The sequence below is a fragment of the Vipera ursinii genome (assembly GCF_947247035.1).
Source record: "Vipera ursinii genome assembly, chromosome: 3".
NCBI lineage: Eukaryota > Metazoa > Chordata > Lepidosauria > Squamata > Viperidae > Vipera > Vipera ursinii.
In genome coordinates this window covers 43,115,586-43,140,607 of record NC_139516.1, presented here as the reverse complement: position 1 = coordinate 43,140,607, position 25,022 = coordinate 43,115,586, and the positions used below count along the sequence as shown (strand labels likewise).

Sequence of the window (25,022 nt, the reverse complement as noted above, 5' to 3'; positions counted from 1 at the left end):
TTTATTACTATAGAGTTGCTTTTATGGAATGTAGGATTCTTATCAAAATCCTAGAAAATATATGTTCACCTTAAAATATTTCTGACCTTCAGCTTTTTTAATATGATGGCCGATTACACCTTAAAATAACAGAAACAGATAATTGGCAAGGTGAGTCAAACTCTCATGTGTAATTCTAAACTTTTCTGCTTTTGAAATACCTTTAGAAAGACTTTTCCCCCAGGATCTGTTACCAGTCTGTCAAATGTATTAATACCAAGTTTGCTACAGAATACGGAAAAGTAAATTCACCTTCAAGTTGTTGATTGATTATATGTCCATGTAGTTTCCTTGGCTGTAATACAACAGCGATTTGTCTTTACCTTCTTCTGGAATGTTTTCTCTTTTCTTCTTCCCTGTCTGGACTGCAGCACTGCTGTTCCCTGGAGTTGTCCTATCCAAGTATTGGCCAGATCTGACTTTGTTATATAGGACAGAAAACAAAGAAAGCAAAAGGTGTTTCTGTAATTAGGAATTCATTTTTTTCCCCTAACAAAGAATGAGCTTCCATTTCATGATGCCATTAAATTTCATTAATATAAATCCCTCTCATTACAGCCATAACTTAAATTTCTGCTTTCTTTCTGAAATGTTCAACTGAATATCAGTATGGGATGTCAAGTTTCCAACGTATGGGCTTTTCAAGTGACTATGAGGCATTGTTTACCTTAAAAGTCCTTTATTAGCCTAATACACCGGGCAAATGCTTGCTCAAAGGAAGCTGGAATCTGAAATCTCCGCCCCTTGCACAATATATTAAAACACAATTCTACACCTTTCTAATTTTGTCATTAATCATATTCTCCAATTAATTTAAAGAATCAGTTTCTCTTCCGTTAGAAGAACCGCCAAAATCTTATCTTCTTTAGAGAGACAAATGGCCTTGAAAGTGCATTCCTACTCTTCCCCCAATTTTAAACTAAAACAATACACAAGTCTTAAAGCAATACACAAGTTTAACATATGAAATAGCTACTTCTTCATCTCTTGTCAAGCAATAACATTCGATGTTAGCAGCGTTGACATGGAAATGACCTAAGTGACCTAGCAAGATTTTGATTGATGCTGCAAGGTATATCACTGAAAAGAGTGAGATTGCTGGTTTTTAAAACAAAGTCTTAAGGTCCCATAGAAGACAGTATACATAGCTCAAGGTTGAACTTTGGAGTCCTTGGTATTCTCTGAGCTTGGTTAATGATAAGTGATCTTACCTGGTTGGATAATGAAACGTCAGCAAACAAACAACCAAGCTTAGAGAGCATCAAAGACTCCACAGACTCTTAAGTAATTTTATATACTGTGAGTGGGCCATCAGTTCATGGGCTAAATTTTCAAAAGAGGGCAAGAGCAAGCAAAAGGGCTAGGGAAACAAATGCAGATAGTATTGTTCACATGCTTTTTTTTTTTTTGCAGACTCTCGCTAATTTTGTTATTACAGTCATTCCATCACTCCCTAATAGTCTTTCCTGTTTTTTTTTTTTTTAAGAAGTAGCCTCATCTTCCTCTTGGCAGCAAGTTCTGCCTGCTTTCATAGACAGTGCATAGAGAAAGGACCCTTCTGCAGATCAGAGAATGCTGCAACTCTGGTAGCAGAGAATAAAGCTTGAGTGTTCGTGAAAAATAAACAGGAAATAGAAGGGATGTTTTCAACCTCATGGCATGTTAGAAAGAAATTGTGCAGAGGGATGTAGGATTCCGTTTTTCGTTCCACCTGCCTGCCTGTTCATCGATGTTGTCTATCAGCGGATTAACTGTTTGTCACAGAATTGGCCTTCTGAATACTTATGAGTGGCTTCTTTTTAATTGCTCATATTTTTTCAAAGTGTAAGCCACCCATAATTATGGAGAATCGGGTGGCCTTCAAATTGTATTAAATAAATTAAACTGGGCAGAATGGAACAAGATTTAATCTACCTCTTCCTTTTTAGTATTTTATAATATAAAATACAAAAATACAAAAGAAAATGTTAGGAAAAATAGGGGAAGGAAAAGGGAAGGGAAAAGTGTAGGAAAATGGGGGGGGGAAAGCCGTTGACTTCCGACTCCCTTTGGTGCAGTAGAATAAGCTAACATCAAACTTCAACTTTTTGCTTTTACATAGTATAAACTAGCCATGTCTATAATGGAAGAAGATTTAATCAAGAAAGAAATGCTGGAAAAAGAAAGACCATGTTTGAAATCAGTCTGGGGCTTCAGAGAAAATATTCCAAACAAACCTTTTCCCCAGTGTATTCCTATGGGAGAGACATACTGTATTGCCAACTGTTTCATTCAGACAGACTCTCCTTCATTTTAGTCCTGTGATCAATAGTAGAACATATGCAGACTACCGTGTGTTTTCCTCTACACTTATACACACAAACACACACTAGGCAGCATGACAAGAGAAGAGAAACAGCCATACAAAGACACAACATGTTATTTCATTACACAAAAAGTGATACTGATGCTTCCTATACCCAGTTCTGATAAAGTGCTGGAAAGAATTCCAGAAGGTCTGCTGTGTGCAGGCTTTCTCTATCTTATTTTATTGCAGGATTTTTTTTTTTTTTGTGTGTGTGTGTGTGTGTGTGTGTGTGTGTAAAGCTTTCGATTCTATGGTAAATCTTGAGGTGGGAAAAGCAGAGTGAACAGGAGGTGGGTGATGGAAAAATATGTTCTCCCAGATGCTCTCATTATTACTTAACTTTGCTGCCAAATTTTGGCAAATAACAGGAAACAGAGACAAAGGAAATTGTCGTTCTAGCAACAACTTTTAATTCAGACATATGTTGAACAGGGAGATTGGAGGTCCCTAAAAGTAAGAAAGTAGCATTGGGGACTTGTTGCAAAACTGATTGTAACCAGGAAACAAAAACAGACAGATAACGGCAAAAGAAATATGTACTACCTTATATGATTGATGTGTTTTGTGGGGATTAATTGGCTACTCCTATCTTATATAAGCTAACTTCAACTGTCAGTGATAGCAAAAGAATTATGGAGTTGCAATTCTCAGCAGCTTGAATTTGGAATGTATAGCCTTTTAATTTGCAAATGGTTTTGCAGTTTAGTAATATTTATTCTCATCCCTATTGTTTTCCATCCTCCCTTTGTGTTCAGAAACTCATTATGTTTTGAGCAGTTGTTTAGGCTTTTAGTGCTGTACCACAAAGATTTTTAGATTCTTTTAAATAAAATAATGAGCTTTCATTCTACAAACAAAGTACTAGGTCCCAGCATCTTTATTTTCAACATATAAGCTCCATTAGTTGTTCCTTCAGTGAAAAAAAAAGAAACAAAAGTGATTGCTGAAGAGTATACCGAACTGCTCCCAAAACCTGGGCGGGTGGGTGGATAGAAAAAATGTTAGGGAGTGATGGCAGCCAGTAAAATTACAAATTTATGTCTGTTAAGTGGATATTTGTCTGTTAAGCTACTCTCTCACCCATTTGTCAGAGTGCTTTATTACACTTTTTAAAAATCCACATGTGATCGCTAGCCCTAAGGATGGATATACAGCATCTCTGGAGTCAGATGTGGCAAATCCACATTTTCAGAAATTGAACACAACTGTGATTCTTTTACCTTCAAAACTTCCTATACTCACCATCACTACCAAGGCCAGTTTCTCAAAATGCTTAGACTTCTTTTTCCTCCTAGAAAGTGAGAAGGTCTAGAAATTTGCCCCACCAGATATAAACTTCTTACCAAGTGCTTTTCTTTGGTGTCTAAGACAGCTTGCCACAGCCCACTCACTGTGGCCAATTTGCTGTGGGACAACTTGCCATGGGCAAGTCAGCAATTCACCACAGAACAAGAGTAACACCAATATCGAAGAAATGATGGAATAGAATCATTAAAGAAAGAATGCAAAATGAAGAAAGAAATGTGAATGACAATAATTAAAATATTTTTAAAAAATTATTTTAAATAATTAAATTGAATTGTCCAGGGGCGAGTTGTCCCGTGCCTAGTTGGCTATGATGTATTGGCTGTTGCACATCGGCTGTGGCAAGTTGACCACAGCAAGTTGTCCCATTCCATTTCCTTGTCTTCTTCCCCATTGAATGCTACCTCTCCAGTGTCAGAGAATCAAAGAATTGGAAAGGACCTTGGAGGTCTTCTAGCCTAATTCACTGATTTTCAGCCTTGCTTGAAAATCTCCAGTAATGGAGAACCCACAATTCCACATGGTTCCATTGGTCACTCACTTTCACAATCAGTAAGTTCCTCCTTATTTCATGTTTGGATTTCTCTGTGTAAAGCTTTCATCCAGTTTGAAGAATCCAAGATATGGATTCCAAGACATTTTATTTAAGAAGCATAAAACCCAACAAGATAATGCTAATTGTGAAGCCATATTTGGGTATTTGAGAGGTTCAGGAAGTATCTTAGGGATTTAACCATTCCTTCCACTTTTCCTTAGCAAGGGTAATATGATTAATGTGAAAAACAATGGGCAGGAAAATGCATTTTTTTCTTAAAATTCTTTTGTAAAAACACCTTCTTTACCCCTCATTGTTTCAAACTATTGCCCCAGTAAACACGGATTTGGAACATGCTCCTGAAGAAAATGAGCAGGGGCGTAGAGGAAAAACAGTTGAAGGATATATTCAGTGATATATCTGAGGTGACCAAGATAGAAGTAAGTAGATTGTAACTTTTCTAATTAAATAATTTAGGCAGGATATCATTTCCTCCCTCTATCTTAGCTTATTTCCAGAAGGAGAGGCAGTAAAGAAGTCAGAAAGCTGAAACAAGGTTATCTGTGTCTACTGTTTGTAACTGTTTCCCCATATTCACATTAGAATGAGAAAATATATATTTTAGAAACCCATATTTGGCCAATATTGCATATATGAAAACTTATTATTATAAGAGCCCAAATTCCTTCTCTCTCTTTTCCCAATTACACTAGGAAAATTGAACTGTGTTTTAGTTCATTTGCTTAAGCATTTTTGGTTATTCTAAAAGATCTTTAATACGGATAACAATTCCATATTAAAAGCAACAACAGAGACTATGTGCTAAGAAGTTGATCAACATCTGTTTTCAATTAGGTGAAAGCAAAACCTGCAAATTAGCAGAAAACAATAACATAGCAGAGTACCCAGGGAAAGAGACAATTAATTGTGAAAATCCTGATATCTTCCAGAACAATGTAGACCTCCCTTGAGTTAAAAAACAACAACACACACACACGCAGATAAAGTAGAACAATTTTCCAGCACCTTGACCGAGAAGCCCTTTCTTAGTTAATTGCAACTTATGTCATCTTAGAGTGGGGGTGTCAAACTGCCGGCCCTCGGGCCAGTTGCATCTTACAGAGGCTGCGGCCACCCCAGCTCTGACAATGCAAAAAAAGTCATGACATGTCATGTGACGTGGCGAGTTTGATACCCGTGTCTTAGAGGCTTTGTCTTCCGAAATGCAAAATTACTTCCAGCATCACTTTGTCTTCGTTTTCTTCCCCTTTAATTTTAGAAACTGTTGTAAACTTTTTATTTGAAACTTTTAGTTGTACTAACCGCTCAGTAAGTTTTAATACTTTACATGTATTTTAAGTTGAGAACTTTGGTCTTTTTTTAAAAAAAGTATAACCTTTCTGAAGGAAGCAGATAAGTGCATATTTGTAACCTTTGCATCATTATAGGACTGTACTGTTAAATAAGTTTGGTAGTTGAACTGAAATTGTCATATAGGTCCATTGTTCTTAGATTATTTTAATTATTTATTTGTTCTGTGAGGCTAAATATCTGACTGTTCAGTATAGTTTTGCTTAAAAAAATCTCAACACTCAACTGATTCAGTCAGGTGAATATTATTGGCTTACTAGAGGCTATAGGCCACAAGTGTCAAACTGCCGGCTCATGGGCTGGTTGCATCATGCGGAGGCCGCGCCCACCCCAGCTCCGGCAATGCGAAAAAAGTCGTGATATGTTGCGACAGGTCACGTGACACAGCAAGTTTGACACCCATGCTATAGGCTAAGATGCTTTGGAATTATAGGCCTGCTATAGAGATAAAAGCATATGATCTATTAAGGTTTATTAGCATTTAGAAAGGAATATGAATGTTTTTTAATTCTGTGCACTCAGTAGTACAAGAAGTAGCAAATTTATTTATTCACGATTTCTTTATTTTAATTTTATTTTAACCTCAGTGTGTTCATTTGAAAAGTATCAGACCAGCTTACATAAGACAAACCCTCCTTGCCCTCCATAATACAAAACTAAAAATGTATTCAAGGAGGAAGAGAAAGCAGTTCTTATTGTTATCTCTGGGAATGGGAAGCAATTCAGGGCCTCCATTCAGCTGGTCTTTGAGCAGTGCCATTTCTGTAGCTTTTTTTCACCAGCTCACCCTCTGCTGTAACTTCTGTTTGGGTGATGGTTAAAGGAGAGGAAAAAAGCCAACTGAAGACAGTCTCTCAACCAACTTGATAGTGGGCCCTGACTTCCATCTCGCCTTCTGCTGTGGCAGATTGACTGGCTGCTATTAGATGATAGCATGGGATTTTGAGTTGGCACAAAGCAAATGTCAGGATCTTTCCTACGGCCAGAAAAGAAAAGCTTCTTCTTCATCAGCTTCATGTCAAGTAGAGGTATAATGAGAATTTTATTACTTTTCCTCCCCCACACACTTTGCTGTTACCAAAACAAACAACAACAAAAAACCATGCAGAATTTTCCATTTAAAAATTATTTAGGTGTCTCTTGTATTTGAACATTTTATTCATTTAAAACTGTTATATGCCTTTTAATTAAGAATCTACCAGGTTACTCTATGTAAATCTATTTTGTTGTAATCTGTGTTCCATGTATGATTCTTGAAGCAATTGAAAATGACTGTAGTTATGTTGAAAGGGAAATGCCCAGAGAAATAAATTTTTGTCAGCAGAAAAATCATCTAAACTTGGTATGAAAATCATTTCACATATTAAGTGCCACAATGGAACATACACTCCTTAGCATTCTCCTTAGCGTATTGTGGTATGGCAAGCAAGGCATATTTCTTTCTTGGAAAGAACTGACTGACATATCAATCGGGAGTTTCTGCAAAATTCATAAACTCTTTGATTTTCAGTGGAATTTTAAATTTCTTTGGAGAGGATATAAAGCCAGTTTGTAGCATGTGCTGGTTCTACAGAGAATTAATTCCTGTAGGTTGGGAATTTAAGTTCAGAATCCTCTTAGTTGTGGCAGTAGCAACTATTTCTAATTTTGACATATTTGCAGCAGTCAGACATGATCTTTTAAAATATGCTGGCATTGTTTTTTTTCTCATCTCAAGATAAGGCTGTTATACTTCAGAGAGCCATGCTTTCAATCTCAGCTGTTTGTGTCACCTGCCATCTGTCGATCACCAGTGATTTGAAATACCAAGTTCTGCTAAATGACAATTTGAAACAAAGTTTGAAAGTAATTGGGTAAACTAGACTATGTAAGATTTGGGTCAAATTGCTTGCGAAACTTATTTTTTTCCCTTTTGCTAAGCTGCCATAGGAATAGCATCCTAGTATGTTATTCTTAGTTTCCTAGAGATCCATTGTTACATGAACAGCCATGCATATATACTATGAAAGGAAATAGTGTGATGGTATGTATGTAAGTATGCCATCTGCTGTAAACATGTTCATAATATAAAATAAAAACAGTACCCTCGACTGATTATTTTTCTTGATCATTATAGAAAGAATAATCATAGAAAATAGCCCATGGTGACCCCTTGACTTTAGAATGCCTTTCCAGAGAAAATTCTTTCATCTCTTTTAAGGTTGCTTTGTTATGTCTATGTATTTTTAATTTTTTTATCTGAAGCTGTTTTAATTAGTGTAACTTATTTATTTAATTTACAGTTTTATTGTTATTCACATGATTTCCAATTTCAGTTCAAATTCAGTTAAAATGAGTTTTTAAGATTAGTGCAAGCTATCTTGAAAAAACCCGTCTACTTCTGAAATAAATCCCAGTACCTTACTATTTCAGATAAAAGGTTTGAACGAAAGACTTTGGGAAGTCCAATAGAATTTACTGTCGACAAGTTATGATACCATTTCAAATCTGTTTCTGAAATGTCAGTGGATGCAGAACAAAGGGCATATGCATTTCTATTGGAGGGCCTTATCTGCTTTCTTATTGTTAAAGGAAATCTTGTTTGGTATGGAAAGATGCTGAGCTGACTCTATTGCTATTGGCTAATATTATCACACACCTTCCCTCTGTAGCTCAGTCTGTGGAGGTTCCATGTGAGGAAGCAAGTATAATATTGCACACATACCCAACTTTGTAGAATAGCATTCTATAGAAAATATGGTTTGCCTAAACACTGTTGGACTACCAGAAGTTGGTCGGAGCAGAGCTTTTTTGGAATGCTCTCTGCTTATCCCATGGCATTCTGCACCAGCTGCTGCCTCTGAAGAGCATGTTGCATTAATCCATATGAGAGTTTACCAGTGACGGAGAGAAGGGCTTCCTGACTAGGAAGGGACACAACTAGCGTATAACATGAAAGAAGCAAAGATCTTCCTAGCTACAATTGCCACCTGCTCCTCAAGCAAGAATGATGAATCTAGGCGGATGCCCAGATTATACACCGAGTCCATCTGGGGTAGTACAACTTTATCCATAACCAACAATGGTAAACTCCTATATACAGAAGAGCCCACCACCTATAGCCACTCTTATCTTACCAAGGTTCAGTTGAAGCCTGTTCCCCATCCTGAACCCTACAGCCACCAGGCACAACAAAAGAACATCAATAACATTGCTTAGTTATATACAATTGCATATCATTTGCATACTAATGGTCGCTCCTTCCATGGCTATATAGGATCTCATTCAGTGGTTTCATGTAGATGTTGAAAAGGAGCAGAGAGAGCCCTGAGCCCTGCAGCACCCTGCAAAGTGGGGGACATGGACTGGATCTCTCGCTTCCTATCAATATTGATTGGGACTGATCACAGAAGAAAGAGGTGACTCCCAGAACCCCACACAAAAGAATACCATGATTGATGTACTGAGGACTGCGGAGAGGTCAAGAAGAGCCAAGATGTGTGTATTAACTCCCACTCCTACCAGAGATCATCCAAAAATACAACCAGTACCATTGCTGTCCTGTATCAGGGCCTGAAGCCCCACTGGAAAGAGTCCAGATAAACTGTTTTATCCAAGACCGTCTGGACCATCTTCCCTAAAAAGTTCAGTGTTCTATAATTTAGATTTAATTTAATTTAATTTAATAATTTGATTTCTATACCGCCCTTCTCCCGAAGGACTCAGGGCGGTGAACAGGGCAATACACAATAAAAATATTATACAAAAATTAAAAAACCATTAAACATTATGCCCTTAAAATTAATACATATTACAATTAAAACTATTTATAAAAACCCAACCCCATCCCGTCAGACCAGGCCAGCTTGTTCGAAAAAGAAAGTTTTGAGATCGCGCCGGAAGGAGCGAAGGTCGGGGGCCGTCCAGAGCACAACCGGTAAGCGGTTCCAAAGGTCTGGCGCGCCCACAGAGAACGCTCTCCCCCTGGGGGTCACCAATCGGCATTCTTTGATCGGCGGCACCCTGAGGAGGCCCTCTCTGTGGGAGCGCACTGGACGGAGGGAAGTTGACGCCGGCCGCAGGTGTTGCCGTAGGTAATCCGGACCCATGCCATGAAGGGCTTTGTAAGTCATCACTAACACCTTGAACCTCACCCGGAGAGCAACTGGTAGCCAATGCAGCTCGCGGAGCAAAGGTGTAACATGGGAGTATCGGGAAACTCCCAAGACAACTCGCGCGGCTGCATTCTGCACCAGCTGGAGTCTCCGGGTGGACCTCAAGGGCAGCCCCATGTAGAGAGCATTACAGTAGTCTAGACGAGAGGTCACGAGCGCATGAGTGACTGTGCGCAAGGCATCCCGGTCTAGATAGGGCCGCAACTGGCGCACCAGGCGAACCTGGGCAAAGGCCCCCCTAGTCACAGCTCCAATATGCTCTTCCAAAGTGAGCTGTGAATCTAGAAGGACCCCCAAGTTGCGGGCCCTATCTACGGGGGGTAATAGCTCACCCCCCCATGGGCAATGATGGAATAATCAGAATTTCCCGGGATGCCGGCACGAACAGCCACTCAGTCTTGTCAGGGTTGAGTCGAAGCCTGTTCCTCCCCATCCAGACCCGGACCGCCTCCAGGCAACGGGACATCACGTCGAGGGCATCGCTGGGGTGGTTTGGGGTAGAAATAAAAAGTTGGGTATCATCAGCATATTGGTGTTACCCAACTCCAAAACCACGAATGATCTCACCCAGCGGCTTCATATAGATGTTGAACAGGAGAGGCGAGAGAACCGATCCCTGAGGAACTCCACAAATGAGAGGTCTCAAGGTCGATCTCTGCCCCCCTGCCAACACCGACTGCGAATGTCCCAGAAGGTAAGAGGAAAACCACTGGAGAACTGTGCCTCCCACTCCTAACCCTCTGAGACGTCGCAACAGGATACCATGGTCGATGGTATCAAAAGCCGCTGAGAGGTCTAAAAGGACTAGGACAGAGGAGCAACCTCTGTCCCGAGCCCGCCAGAGATCATTCGCCAGCGCGACCAATGCCGTCTCCGTGCTGTACCCGGGCCTGAAACCCGATTGGTACGGGTCTAGGTAGTCTGCTTCATCCAAGAACAAAGGGAGCTGCTGCGCCACCACGCTCTCAACAACCTTCGCCAAAAAGCGAAGGTTGGAGACCGGACGATAGTTGTTTAAAATTGCTGGGTCCAAGGCAGGCTTCTTGAGGAGGGGTCTCACCACCGCCTCCTTCAAGGCAGAGGGAAAACTACCCTGACTCAAAGAGGCAGTAATCACTGCCTGGAGCCAGCCTCGTGTCCCATCCCGGGCTGCATAAGTCAGCCAGGAGGGGCACGGGTCCAACAAACACGTGGTGGAGATCAGCTTCCCCATGATCTTGTCCACTTCTTCAGGAGTCACAGGATCGAACTCTTCCCAGATTAAATCGACAAGGCCGCCTGTATCCTCTTCGTCAGACTCTGCCCAGTCGGAGTCCAAACCGGTCCGGATCCAAGCGATTTTGTCCGACAGAAATCGGCTAAATTCCTCGGCTCGACCCTGCAAGGGTTCCTCCCTCACCTCCTGATTAAGAAGAGAGCGAGTTACCCTAAACAGGGCGGCCGGGCGATTATCTGCGGACGCGATGAGGGTGGCAAAGTGGTTAGACCTAGCCACCCTCAACGCTGCGAGATAAGTTCTCGTAAACGACCTTAGTCGTAACCGGTCGGATTCGGATCGGCTGGACCTCTAACAGCTCTCTAGGCCCCGTCTCCGACGCTTCATCTCATGGAGCTCCATGGAGAACCAAGGGGCCCGTTGGGATCTGCGTCGGGTCAAGGGCCGCATGGGTACAACTTGGTCGAGTGCCTCTGTGGCTGCCCTTTCCCAGTCTTCCACTAGGGCATCGACCGAGCTGTGAGCAAAGGAGGCAGGTGGGGGCCCAAGCGCCGTTTGGAACCGCTCAGGGTCCATAAGGCGCCTAGGGCGGAACCATCTTGTTGGCTCAGCAACCCCACGACAGGGAGTGGCAAAACAGAAGACCATCCGCAGGAGATGATGATCGGTCCATGACAGGGGTGAATTAATTGGGGAACCCCCCCCCAGATCATCTAACCACTGTCCGGATAGAAAAAACAGATCGAGCGTGTGACCCCCCCGTGAGTTGGGCCCAGAATAACCTGCTTCAGGTCCATGGCCGTCATGGAAACCATGAACTCCCGAGCTAACTCAGATGATCCCCCCAGGGATGGTAAGTTGAAGTCACCCAAAACTATAAGTTTGGGGAACTCAACCACCAACCCTGAGAGGATATCGAGAAGCTCAGGCAGGGCTGCTGCCACGTGTCTTGGTGAAACGTACACCAGCAGCAAGCCCAACTGAGCTCTGGGACCACATCTCAGGAGGAGGGACTCACATCCGGCTATCTGGACTATGGTGGCCTCCCGCGGACATAAGGTCTCCCTCACAACAACTGCCACTCCACCGCCCCTACCCTGAGCCCTAAGCTGGTGCAGCACCCGGAAACCTGATGGGCTAAGATCAACCAGGGGGACTCCGCCCTCTGGGCCCAACCAGGTCTCCGTGATGCAAGCCAGGTCCGCATGCTCCTCCTCAATCAGATCACGAATGAGAGGTGCTTTATTCATAACGGACCTGGCATTGAAATACACGAGCCTGAGCTCAGGTGGCTGCACATCCTCGCTCCCGGTACCACGTGCTGAAATCAGAGGGTCGGAGCGCATCACCGCTTGAAGACAGCGGGGACGCACCCCCGGGAATTGATGTGGCCCTCTGTTCCTACACCTGTGGCCATTCCCAACTGCCGTGGGAATAGATAATCCCACACCCCGCCTCGGGGCCCCGTAGGCCCCCAGCCTAACTCCCACCACGGCGTGATCAATCCCTGACCTGGTCTGAGAAACGGTTGGCGGAACCCCCCTAGTTTCCAACCGAACCGGTAAACCCACCCCCCTCCCTAACCCCTCAAAACATTTAGCTAAAAAACACACCAGGGGCCTCTTGTTAAATTTGGAAGAGAGGCTCCTGTCCCTGCCCAGCCATCTCTCGGGGTCCCAATAATTGTGCCTGTCATCAAGAGGTACGATGGAAAGGCAGGCGGGTCGCACCCAGGAGAGGGGGGCACCCCTGAGCGCCAGTAAGGCTGTGCTGGAGTAAGATAAAACCATTAGTCCGGGGGATATCCTTACTAGAGCATTTAGCTGCCCTTGAGCAGTAATTATAAGTATGCTCATTCTCAGTTCTGATATTCACAGTGGAATGTCTGTCTGTCTATTTATCTCTTAAACAACTTCTTACTTTATACCTTGTATATAAAATTCTTACTGCCTAGTTTAGTTCATCCAAGAAACATATGTGGCTGAATCTTACACAACTAAAATGTATTATGCATTTTAGAATAGTTTTAGTTAGGGATGAAGATTTTACTTTGAGCTAAGAACTAAATAAACTTTGGGCACATGCTCTAGGGTCTGCATATGATGAGCGTGAGAGTAGGGAATATGCACAGGATAAAGTTGATGGAACCTTTCTGGTATGGCCAGGCAGGTTTGTAACACTTGCCTGAAATCTTATATTCTCTCGCCTTTGGACATTTCTTCCAAAATTCATTGTTTACATTCAGAAACAGTTGAGAACTCCACCTAAATTCACCCAGGACTAATTAGTTTCCATGGAGGAATTTCTGACTCCAAATACTTTTTATTCACAAAGAATAGCAAAGAGTCTTGCTATATAAAGCTTGTGTTTGTGTGTGGGTGTGAATGGTTCTTCATCTTCCTCAGCCTCCTGGCAATGACGCTGCTCTCACAGCTTTGGAATTAGGTTTTCAAAGCCAGGTGTCTGGCTTACAGGTTCATACAAAATAGATGACACCTAACTTTTTAGTTATTTCTAAGAGTTTAGACATATAGGCTTCCTTTGCTATAGGTAAGGTAAAGGTAAAGGTTCCCCCGCACATGCGTGCTAGTCGTTTCCAACTCTAGGGGCCGGTGCTCATCTCCGTTTCAAAGCCAAAGAGCCAGCACTTGTCCAAGGATGTCTCCGTGGTCATGTGGCCGGCATGACTAGACGCCAAAGGCGCATGGAATGCTGTTACCTTCCCACCGTAGTGGTCCCTATTTTTCTACTTGCATTTTTACGTGCTTTCGAATTGCTAGGTTGGCAGAAGCTGGGACGAGTAACAGGCACTCACTCTGTTACGCGGCACTCGGGATTCGACCCGCCAAACTGCCGACCTTCTGATCGACAAGCTCAGCGTCCTAACCCACTGAGCCACCGCGTCCCTTCCTTTGCTATAGAGAGGTCCTCAATTAGCCCTGCACATTCCATTCAAAAGGCAAGTACAGTATTTAGTCTAAAATGCACCTGTGCTGAAATTAAAACTGTCAGCGAACTACACTGGGATTTTATACATGGGAAAGATGCCCTCTGTTCTTTTTAATTAAAAAAACACCACACATGTACTATAGTACTGTCATCTATACTGTCATCTATCCCCAACCCCGGGGCCGTGGCCCAATGCTGGGCTGTGGCTCACTCGGAATTGGGCTGTGCAAGTGGTGCATGAGCACAGGTCCACTTGTGCGTAGTCCTGCCCCTCGCACAGAACCATTCCCTCCCTCCCCCCCTACCCACTCCAGGCTGCCAAGCTAGAAAGGCTGGGGACTTCTGATCTATACTGTTGATCCTAAAAGGCAGAAGCCATCTACCTCTGTAATATCTTCCGTTGTAAAGCTAGGCTGTTAAACCTGTTGTTATCTTTATCTTTAAATGTACTCCCTTTTTTTAACCGTGCTTCTTGACCTCTATTATTAGAGTTTTCCGATCCTTTCATTTTCAACTGTTAGAGTAATGTCATCGGTACACTGCAAGTTATCAATGTTTCTTTCTCCAGTTTTAAAGCCACATTCAGCTTCTCTTAATATATATTCAACATTTATTGTAGGTTTGAGTACATAAGTGGAAGTTCTACAGCCTATAAAGACTCCTTTGCCAACCTGCAGTCAACCTGTTTTGCCCCATTCTGTTCACACTGTGACTTCCTGGCCTGTATGTCACATTGATCTTAATGACTTGTTCCTTCCCTGCTCCTCTGGTTCTTTACTGATGATGTTCAGGACTTCAAAGTGACTCCTGATATTCCCCTTGAAAGCGGTGGATATATGTTCAAGATGATATTATGGAAACTGATGGCTTTCTTCTTTATCTTGACTTGGAACTTGCACTTGAACAGCTTGTGTTCTATACCTAGACTTTGATGCTGCACTTGAGGTATTCCACCTCCTTTTAATAATAATATAATCAATTTGATTTCTGTATACACCATCTAGTGATGTCTATTTATACAGGTGTTGTGTTAGTTGTTTGAAGACAGTGTATGCTGTGAAGAAATAATTGGAGGGCAAAACTTACTAACTTGGTCTCCTACTTTGTTTCAGTTCTATACAATTCAACCTCAGTTTCATCCCTAATGTATTCAACTTTGGCATTCCAGTCTCTAGTCATAAGCAGCACATCTTGCTTGAATGCTTTTGTTCTGTACCAGCCTGCTACCGGCCCTGCAGAAAAGGCAGGGACAACCCCTTTACAAACGGCAAGAGGCTGGAATTACGCCTGCCAAATTTATAGCTACAAAAACAAACAAGACACGAACCAAGAAACAGGAGCTTTAAGAAACACGAACTATCCAAGCGGTTGCCTTCAGCAAACCAGCCCTCCCCACACATTCCCCTTATATAGAGTTCAGGGCGTGGCTTCTCTCTGCCTCCTTCTGAGAAGCCCCATTGCCTTCCTCTATTTACTCCTAATTGACTGCCTCCTGCGTCGGGCATCCTTGAACAGGGCCAGCTGTGGGTCATCTTCATCCACGCTGTCAGGCTCACACAGCTGGGTCTCCGTGGTGACCAAGTGGGAGCGGCCTGGCTGAGGGCTCTCATCAGCAAGATCTTCAACCCCCTCAGCAAGGTCTTCAACACCCCCCTCCTCCTCCTCTGAGTCGTCCAACCCAACTGCCGAACCCACAGGCTGACCCTGAATCACAACAGCTTTGTTATTTCAAATTCAACTTGAGCATTAAGCTCATCAGCTTGATCTTCTTCTGCATCAGTGGTTGGAGCATAAACATGGACGATCATCATATTACAGGGTCAGGTCCATAAAGTCTAATTGATATTATTTGGTCATTGATTTCATTGTAGCCAAATACTCTTCTTGCTATACTTTTCCCATGTATAAAAACAGTGCCATTCCTTTTTGGTTTTTATGTCCTGAGTAGTAAACAGTACAATCTTCTGACTGAAGGTGTCCAATTTCAGTCCATCTTGCTTTGCTACTGCCTAGGAAGTTAAATCTGTGCTCATTTTACTTCATCTTCCATGGTGTTGAGTTTTCCTGAATTTATCTTCTCAAGTTTCGGGTTCCCACTGTAAATTCTGTTTTTGCAGTTTGGGATTTTCTTTTTCTGTATGGCAATATCAGCAACTGAATATCTTGAAGACTGTAATCCTGGAATGTTGAGGGCCATCCGATCTGAGGAGCCATTGTCCAATAATATATCATCAACCATTTCATATTGTCTAGGTGATTTTCTTGGTTGTAATACATAGGAATGATTTACTACTGCTTTTTCCTACACAGTATGAATTGATGCCAATGCACTGAAGTGATTATCTGCCTCCAGCATCTTCCTACTTCACTGCTACCCAATATGAGTTATTGTAACTGCTGCCACAGTGAGTTAGCACAGTAAGACTGGTTTGGGGGGATTGGAGACTGCTAAATGTTAGGTAATTCTAATAAGAAATGTATGCAATAATAGTCCAAAAGTACAAATAAGCCATCCTCAATCTCAGTCCCCTGGAGCTAAAATCATTACCTTATTCAATTTATCACTTTGGTTGAATAGCTAGAAAAATGTGCATACTTGTCACATTCTAGCCCTTTCAGAAGGAGGAGGAGGAGGCAAAGAGCAGAACATGCATTCTCTTTAATGTTCAGGAGTATACAGTTCTGTAATCCTACAATTCTAATAATAGAATGCATTTCATTCTATTTTTCCATTCAGAGTTTTTGACTTTATGGTGTGGTTAGAATTTTTTTCCCGTGTGGCCAATTTGATTATATTTGGATTGCTGAAAAGAATTACTTGGTCACAAACAAACAAGCAGATATTGCCTGCTATTCATAAACAAAAGGCTGCACCTAGTCTTTATAACAGAAAAGCTGGTGTTTGAAATCCATAGCCTGTGGGCAATTTGTAAGGTCCCCTTAGTATTTGACTATTGTATTGCCCTAGGCTGCCTAAGCCTGTGCTTTTACAGCAACTAAAATAGACCCTGCCTTTTGCTGTGGAGGAACCAATCAATCATTTGCCCCAAGAAGCAATATTGTATCATTTTGTACCAATGCAATGTCATTTGAAATTTTGTAGCATGATGTCTTAAGAATTGCAAAGCCTGTAGGATCCACTAATCAAAATTGAAACTCAGCATATGCAATGGGACTACATCCCCCATCATTCCTTCTCCTGATTGCACTGACTTGAGATATGGTATTACGCATCTAGGGAGCCACAGGTTAGGCTTAGCATACGCTGTCTTTTATGGAAGAGCATAAATACAGCTCTGCAGACCTTTTACTATTTTTATACTTGTATGCAAGAGAGAGTGTTTGTTCCGCGGCCAGCTCATTGTTACATTCCGTGGTGCTGCCTTTTGATCTTTGTCTCAAACTTTTCTGTGCAGTAGCAGCATACAAACACAAGACCACAGAATAAAAGTATTTCTTCTTGAGCACACTACTTCTTTTTGGCAATTAGAACTAATGGTTGCTTTGAATCAGTCAAACTGTCTCACTTCCTTTATATATGAATTCCTGAAGCAATCCAGATTGCAAACTTCCTGTGGCATTTTTCATCAATAAACTGTCAAATCAGCTGCTTTGAAAATGGGATTCTTGTATTTTGCTGTTTTGTTTAAATTAAATTAACCTGCATCTTACTGCAGATCCAGTCTTGCTTTGTGTTGTTTTGCTTTGGAAATAACTGTGGAAATCAAATTTCATTTATATTTCTGATATTTCCAGGAGTATTGTGGTAGGAAACCTCTGTTATTTATTCATTGTACAGTGGCATTTATTTATTGGGATTGCATTGCTTACCCTGAAGGAGAAGCCTGGTGGATATGTGTGTGTGAATGTGCTTTACTTGTTTAGGAGGGTGGGATTCAATTTGCACTGCAGTGGAAAAATGTGTCAACTGAAATGTGATATAAAATATAATTAAGTAAGGAATTGAATATTAGTCATGAAAGTAGAATAACTGGTGTTTCAGAAAGTGTGAGTGAGAGAGAGAGAAAGAGAGAGAGATTGAGATTTCTGAAGACGTGAAAACTTTTACTACTCTTTATAGCAGTATTATGCAGTTTTGGAGGATAGTAAAGATCTTTCTTGATCTTTGAAGGACAAAAATTGGATTTAAATTGATTAACTTCAAATTAAATATTTTGGGGCATATACAAGATATTTAAAGACAATTAAAGACGTTTAAAAACTTTAGATTTATTTATTCATTTATTTTTGCCGAACTTTCCTCCCACCTTCTCCATCTCTTACAACTGTTAGCTAAAGATTATGTGAACCTGGAATTATCAGAATTACAGTCCATCACATTAGGTTGAGTGAGGCTATTCTGGGTAGTATTACATCTGAAAAATGTGCCATATAAATACTTTACCCCAGAGGTCCCCAACCTATGGGCCGCAGCCCACTCCCAGGCCGTGGCCTCTTGAGTGGCTGGCAAGTGCACGTGCATGCTCAACCCTTGCACTGGTGCTAGTGGAGCAGCAAGCTATGAGCCTCGTGTCGGCGCCAGCTGAGCCTCGTGCCAGCACTAGCCGAGCGCTAGCCAAGCTGCGAGCCACAAGTCTTGCGCCGATGTTAGCCGAGCTGTGAGACTCATGCCAGTGCTAGTTGAGCTGTGAGACTCATGCTGGCGCTAGCCAAGCTGCGCACATCGCACCGGCACTAGCTGAGCCGTGCACCGGTGCTAGCAGCCCCATTTGCGGAGCACATGTGCTTGCAGCCCTGTTCGTGTACACATGCACACATCCACATTAGCGTGTGTGCATATGCGTGCATAAAGGTGCCTGTCCCTCTCTTTCCCACTGGGTTGCCAACCCAGAAAGGTTGGGGACTCCTGCTTTACCCTCATGGCCTAGTAATCATCATCATCATCATCATCCATTAACATATGCCCTAAAAGCTCACAGGACAGTTGTTTATGCTGGTCAGAGATGGTTATGCTGGAAACTTCCTCTCTTTAAAAGTTTCTTGTAATATTGTTTCTTTTTTGTTGAGATAAATGATGATTGGGTGAATATTTGTGTAATATCCTGTCATGAGATAATTCTCATGGTTACTGTGATGGGAATGGGGCATGGCTATGTTCTGAGAAGAGTACAATGCTATTTTCTGTTCCCTGAGTGTTCACTTTCTGGAAAACTACAGTTCACAAGGTCATCAGCTTGCAGGCTTTAACTTCCTCCTTTCGTGTCATTCAATGTTTCTTCACTGAGTGAGAAACCTTTTGATTTTACATAGTGACAAACCCAAACAAAACTCTGATGATACTTCTGTGTAAAGGTCATTATCCTATAGGACGTGCCAGCATTTAATCATATTCTTTCTTACATTACAGTTTTACTCTTTTATTTTCGAAAGCTTGGTGATTAGCAGTTTTTTTGTTATGACTTCACATAAGCTGGGAAGGAGCTAATTTGATATGTTTTGCGTAAAAAATAATGAATACCAAGGGGACTACAGGGTTGGGTTTTTTTACAGTTCTTGTAGATTGTCTATTCATGTCTTGATTACAGAATGATAGTTTGCCAACATTTTCCTTCCCTTCCCTGATAACTGCAACAATGTTTGTACTTGAAAACTTCACTGCGTAAAATAATACAGTGGGTGAAAAGTCATATTATGGTTTTGTTTCTCCTGTAGGAAGGATCAAAATGTTCTTTCTCCGGTCAATTGCTGGAACCTCCTATTAAATCAGGTGAAGAGAGAGAGCAGGGACCACACTACTTTGAGTGACATCTATCTGAACAATATAATCCCTCGGTTTGTTCAAGTCAGTGAAGACTCTGGACGACTTTTCAAAAAGGTAATGATTTTATTGTGGCGTGCACTTCTTTATGGCTCCAGACATGGCTGAAGCAAATGTAGATGGGCATCTGGCCACTATTGTTTCTTGTCTAGTTGTGTTTAATGCATAACTTGGTTCAAAAGGCAGCTGCCTGGCTGCTGATCGGAGCATGCAGGTTGGAACATGTCACTCTGATGTCATGTTATTTTTCATTTAGCTGCCAATTTGCTTCTGGCTCAGTTTATAGTGTTGATTTGAAGAATGTTAAACTCATAATGTGGCAGGGTTAGAAATTTTAAAAGTTACCATCTTTTAACATGGAGTCTTCCCTTCTTTTTCTCTATCTTATCTAACCAGAGGGATGTCTGCAGAGGTCTTTTCTATCCTGGCATCAAGGTTGTGGAATAACTTCCTAAGGAAGGTCCATTGGCTCTCTGTGCTTGCTATATTCAATGGCTGGTGAAAACATATTTTTTCCAGAGAAACATTAGAGAAACAGTTTTCACTGTTTTGAGCTAATTATTAGTAGTCTGAGCTAGTCATAATTGTTCCAAGGCACAGTGACAATTTTGAGTTTGTTGTTGCTGATTTAGCAAGTTGCATTGCTTGTTTTCTTTTAATGAGACCTTTCATTCCCTATTTATTCTTTTATGCTCTGATTTCATTTTTTTACTTAATAAAAATACATAAACAATGAAGAATTGAACATACTCACTTTTCACGTTGGGGCCAAATCTAAAGTAGCATTTTATGACCTTGTTTATTTATAAGCAAAACAATTCATTTTTGCTATAATCAGCACTAGTGCTAACAAATGTAGGGACAGCAATGGCATCTGACACAGAGTGTGTTTTCAAAGAATCTAACTGCAGTGATTCACTTAAAAACTGGGGCAAGAAATGTTGTAAAATGGGGCAAAAGTCACTTAACCAGTGATTCACTTAGCAACAGAACTGTTGGGCTCAATTGTAGTCCTAAGTCGAGAACTACCTGTATTTAGGAAAATAAGGTGCTATTTTGAAATTTCGTTCTACTAGACTAGGGCTTTTCAATCAGTGGTACAGGTACCACCTGTGGTACATTGGCACCTGGCAGGTGGTACGCAACCATCCTAGAAAGGTAGCGGGGGAGGGGAATGGCAGTACCACACAAGCCTGAGCGAGAGATGGCTGGAGCTGCAGGGCTGTCAGGGCTCAGCAGAAGCGCCAGGATCAGCGCTTCTTTGGGGCTGTCAGAGCTCAGTGGAAGCGTCAGGATCAGTGCCAGCCTCCAGCTGGAGTTCAATGCTGATCATGGCACTTCTGAGTCCAGAAGAAGCACCGATCAGCTGGAATGTTGCAGCATCTCCAGGGTCTTGTGATTTACATTCAGATGCTTGGCAACTGATTCATATTTATGACGGTCACAGTGTCCCAGGGTCATGTGAAGTGACCAAAACCTGCTGCAACCACCCAGCAGACGGGGGAATAAAAACCAAACACCCCCCCACCCCACCACTGCTGCCAATCCTCAACAGAAATGCTCACAACAATGAAAACCTCAGACAAGAGGAAGAGCGCTGCCGGGCAGTCAGGCAGGAGTCTTACTCGGCTGTGGCTTGGGGGCACTTTTTTCAGTGCCAGTGTAACTTCGAAAAGTCACTAAGCAAACTATTGTAAATCGAGGACTACCTGTACTTCATCACTTTTCCCCCTTTTTTTTTTTTTTAGTCATCAAATTTTTGACACCTTGCTATGTGACTGGTGGTACTCGGATGTTGCCATGTCCTAAAAGTGGTACAATGGGTGAAAAGGTTGAAAAGCCCTGGAGTAGACATTGGGAAGATTCAAAGGAGGCTGAAAACTAATATGTTTGTTCTTGAAAATAAGATCAGTGGGGCTTGCTTATAAGCAAATGTGCAGTAACTGGTGGTTGAGTGTTTTTTTTTAAAAAAAAAACCTTTACTAAAATTGTCAGTTTTTCTGGGCCAATTTGGCCAATGTCAGAGTTCAGTAAAACCCAGAAGGATCACAGTACCTTAATTTGTTAATTGAAGTAACAATGAAATTGCTATAAAAACATAAAATTACAGTAACTTATCATGGGGATTTAAAATAAGTTTGCTATCTCCATTAAATTTTAGAGTAGCTACAATGAAAATTTAAATATAGGTATAACTATTTCATTATTTATCTTCTAACTAATAATACATTTTCTTTCTCTGTTCCCCCTCCCTGCTCAAATATGCCTAGGCAGGAGCTGTTACTTGTCAGGAAACAAAAAGCATGATTTTAGTATCTAAGTAACAACCCTGCCAACTTGGTCAAATGCCAAGACAGTTTCATATATAAACTCACTTTCGGCTTGTTGTGTGTCGCTAGTCTATCGCTCTTTGTATCAGTCTCTCCTGGGGAATCTTTCCTCAAGTGACATATGATATGTGAAATGGAAATGCTATGTGACTGTACCCATAACCTCTCCTGATTGTCTTCTTTGCTGGAAACTTCCTTTAGTGTTACGATCAATCTGAAAAGTGTGAACTAGCACAAGGCAACTGATAAAGGCCGAGTATCAAAGCTCATAAGTGGCAGATTTGTTAACAAGCAAGTAGCTAACCTGTTTAACCACAGAACAAATTATAAAAAGAAGTGACACTAGAGCAGACATGTCAAACACAAGGCCCGGGGGCCGGATGCGGCCCGCGAAGTGGTTTCATGTGGCCCGTGAAGCCATCCTGGAAACAGTGAGGGAACGGCCCCCACTGTCTTGGCCCTGGCCCAGAGACCCTCCTCCTGCCAGAGACCCTCAGATCTGTCCCACTCCTGCCCAGGCCCCCATTGGCACCCTTGATGCAAACGATGTAGAGCTGGCCACGTCCACCCAGTAGGCCACACCCACCCAGGCCACACCCACCCCGGCCCCCTGAGGGCAACCGCAATGCTGATGTGGCCCTCAATGAAATTGAGTTTGACACCCCTGCACTAGAGACCCAAGTGTTATGTAGGAAACCTGGCTGGGTGACTTTGACCTAGTCAATTTCTCTCAGCCCTTGGCTGGAAAGTTGAAAAGCGTCTATCTATTAACCTCACTGGAACAGCATAGTAGGTTATGATCCATAAGCTTTAGTGAAGGAATCTTCATCCTACAGTGGATTAATTTGGGCTTATAATAGTAATAACAAACATTAGCTGTGTAAAAATAATTGTCAAATCAGGGGAAAACCCTTTGAAGTAATTGTGTCAACCTACATCATAGATGATTAGCTACAAGTGATCCAACAATTAAGAAGATTCTAGTTTCATCACTTTATTTGGTTCTTTGCTAATAATTTCCATTCAAAACATATTACCATTGTAATTTTATAAAATAAGAAATCTGTTGTTGCAGTGAAAATTATTGAAATTTCTCCTGGAGTTTGGCCTGCAAATTAACGTTGGTTACTTGTGTAAGGCTAAATTAGCACTTGCCGATCAAATAATAACTTTTTTCCAAAATTGTAACCATCTGTACTTTAATTTGAGGAATGCAGACGTACAAGAATATATGCAAGCAGCCCTTGGAGGTTCTGTTCTAATATAAAACCAAGAATAAAGAAACCATGAATAATGAGACATCGGCTCTTTGAAAATTAGGAGGGGAAGGTTCATTCAGCTCAGTTGTAAGGCTATGTATGTAATGGGCAGTGGGAATAGTCTTGAGGAACAAGAGAAAGAACTTTAACCAAAGAAATTATCGGGTAAAAGACAAATGAGGCTGCGGCAAAAACATAATTTGAGTAAGCATCTCAGGTACATGATCCTACATAGTTCTCATGATGATAAAGGTAGGGAAGGGAAACCTTGGGGGCCAGATTATTTGAAGGACTATCTTTTCTCCAGTTACATCTACCTGACCTACCAGACCAGGGAGGTAGTGTGCTAAAGATCCCGTCTCTTTAAGGAGGCCCATTTAGCAGGACCAAGAGCCTTGCGTATAGTCAAGGCTATGGTCTTCCCAGTTGCAATGTATGGCAGTGAAAGCTGGACCATAAGAAAGGCTGAGTGCCAAAGAATTAAAGCCTTTGAACTATGGTGCTGGAGAAGACTCCTGCGAGTCCCTTGGACTGCAAGGCGATCTAACCGGTCAGTCCTAGAGGAGATCAACCCTGACTGCTCTTTAGAAGGCCAGAAGCTAAAACTCAAATACTTTGGCCACCTAATGAGAAGGAAGGACTCACTGGAGAAGAGCCTAATGCTGGGAAAGATTGAGGGCAATAGAAGAAGGGGACGACAGAGAATGAGGTGGCTGGATGGAGTCACTGAAGCAGTAGGCATGAGCTTAAATGGACTCCAGAAGATGGTAGAGGACAGGAAGGCCTGGAGGAACATAGGGTCGCGATGGGTTGGACACGACTTCGCAACTAACAAGAAGAAGAAGAAGAAACTTCTCTGTGGTGGCTCCCTTCCTGTGGAACATTTTTCCCACAGAGATCAGATTGGTCCCCACTGTGTGTTTTGGACAATGTAAGACAACACTGCCAAGAAAACAGCATGAATACAAGCACCAGAAACTGAGCTTGACTCAAGGGTCTCTTTAGATTTTGTATGCATGAAATCCTGCTCTGCTGAATGAAATATGCTGTTGATTGTTAGTTTGGAGAATCTTTTCTTTGTCAAGCTCTACAAGAAACCTTTCAGACATATTTTTATTCCTTAGCCTTCTCAAATAGTACTTAATTTGCTGTTGGATTTTAATGGCTGATGCCATGTATCTTTTATGTATTTTAATTGTAGGCTTTTTGGTTCATTGTTTTATAGTGTAAATTTATGATGGTTGTTCATGATTTTATGTAGTTTTATAATAATTTTTTTTAATTTTTAATTTTAATCTCATTTATATCCCGCCCTTCTCCGAAGACTCAGGGCGGCTTACAATCTAAGCACAAATTAAATGTGCTTAGCAATAGCCTTCATTCTATGTATATTCCTGCTTATTAGGGCTTTCGCCCCCCCCCCCCCCAAGTGGCATTATTACAAAGTCAGCTTATTGCCCCCAACAATCTGGGTCCTCATTTTACCTACCTCGGAAGGATGGAAGGCTGAGTCAACCTTGAGCCTGGTGGGATGCGAACCTGCAATAATTGCAGGCAGCTGGTATTACTTAAGGAGGCATTGGCCCACTGCTCCACCAATACTGTCTTATTTGGATAGTTTCCAAGTGCATGGATTTTTGTATCTCATTTAGATGCAGATATGTTATACGGTATGTGAGGTAACTGAAATTGATTTGTTTGTGAAGGATAGTCCTTTTCTATTAATGCTGTCCTTAGG

General features: G+C 41.8%; 1 protein-coding gene across 2 annotated transcripts in view; it reads left to right on the top strand.

Annotated features, from left to right (window-relative positions):
• SRGAP2 (SLIT-ROBO Rho GTPase activating protein 2) overlaps positions 1 to 25,022 on the top strand; it is a 230,891-nt gene that overhangs the window by 93,600 nt on the left and 112,269 nt on the right. For both annotated transcript variants that reach the window (XM_083357482.1, XM_083357481.1), the window contains exon 4: positions 19,590 to 19,752. In XM_083357482.1, coding sequence (XP_083213608.1) covers positions 19,590 to 19,752 — 163 coding nt within the window. The remainder of the gene's footprint in view (positions 1 to 19,589; positions 19,753 to 25,022) is intronic.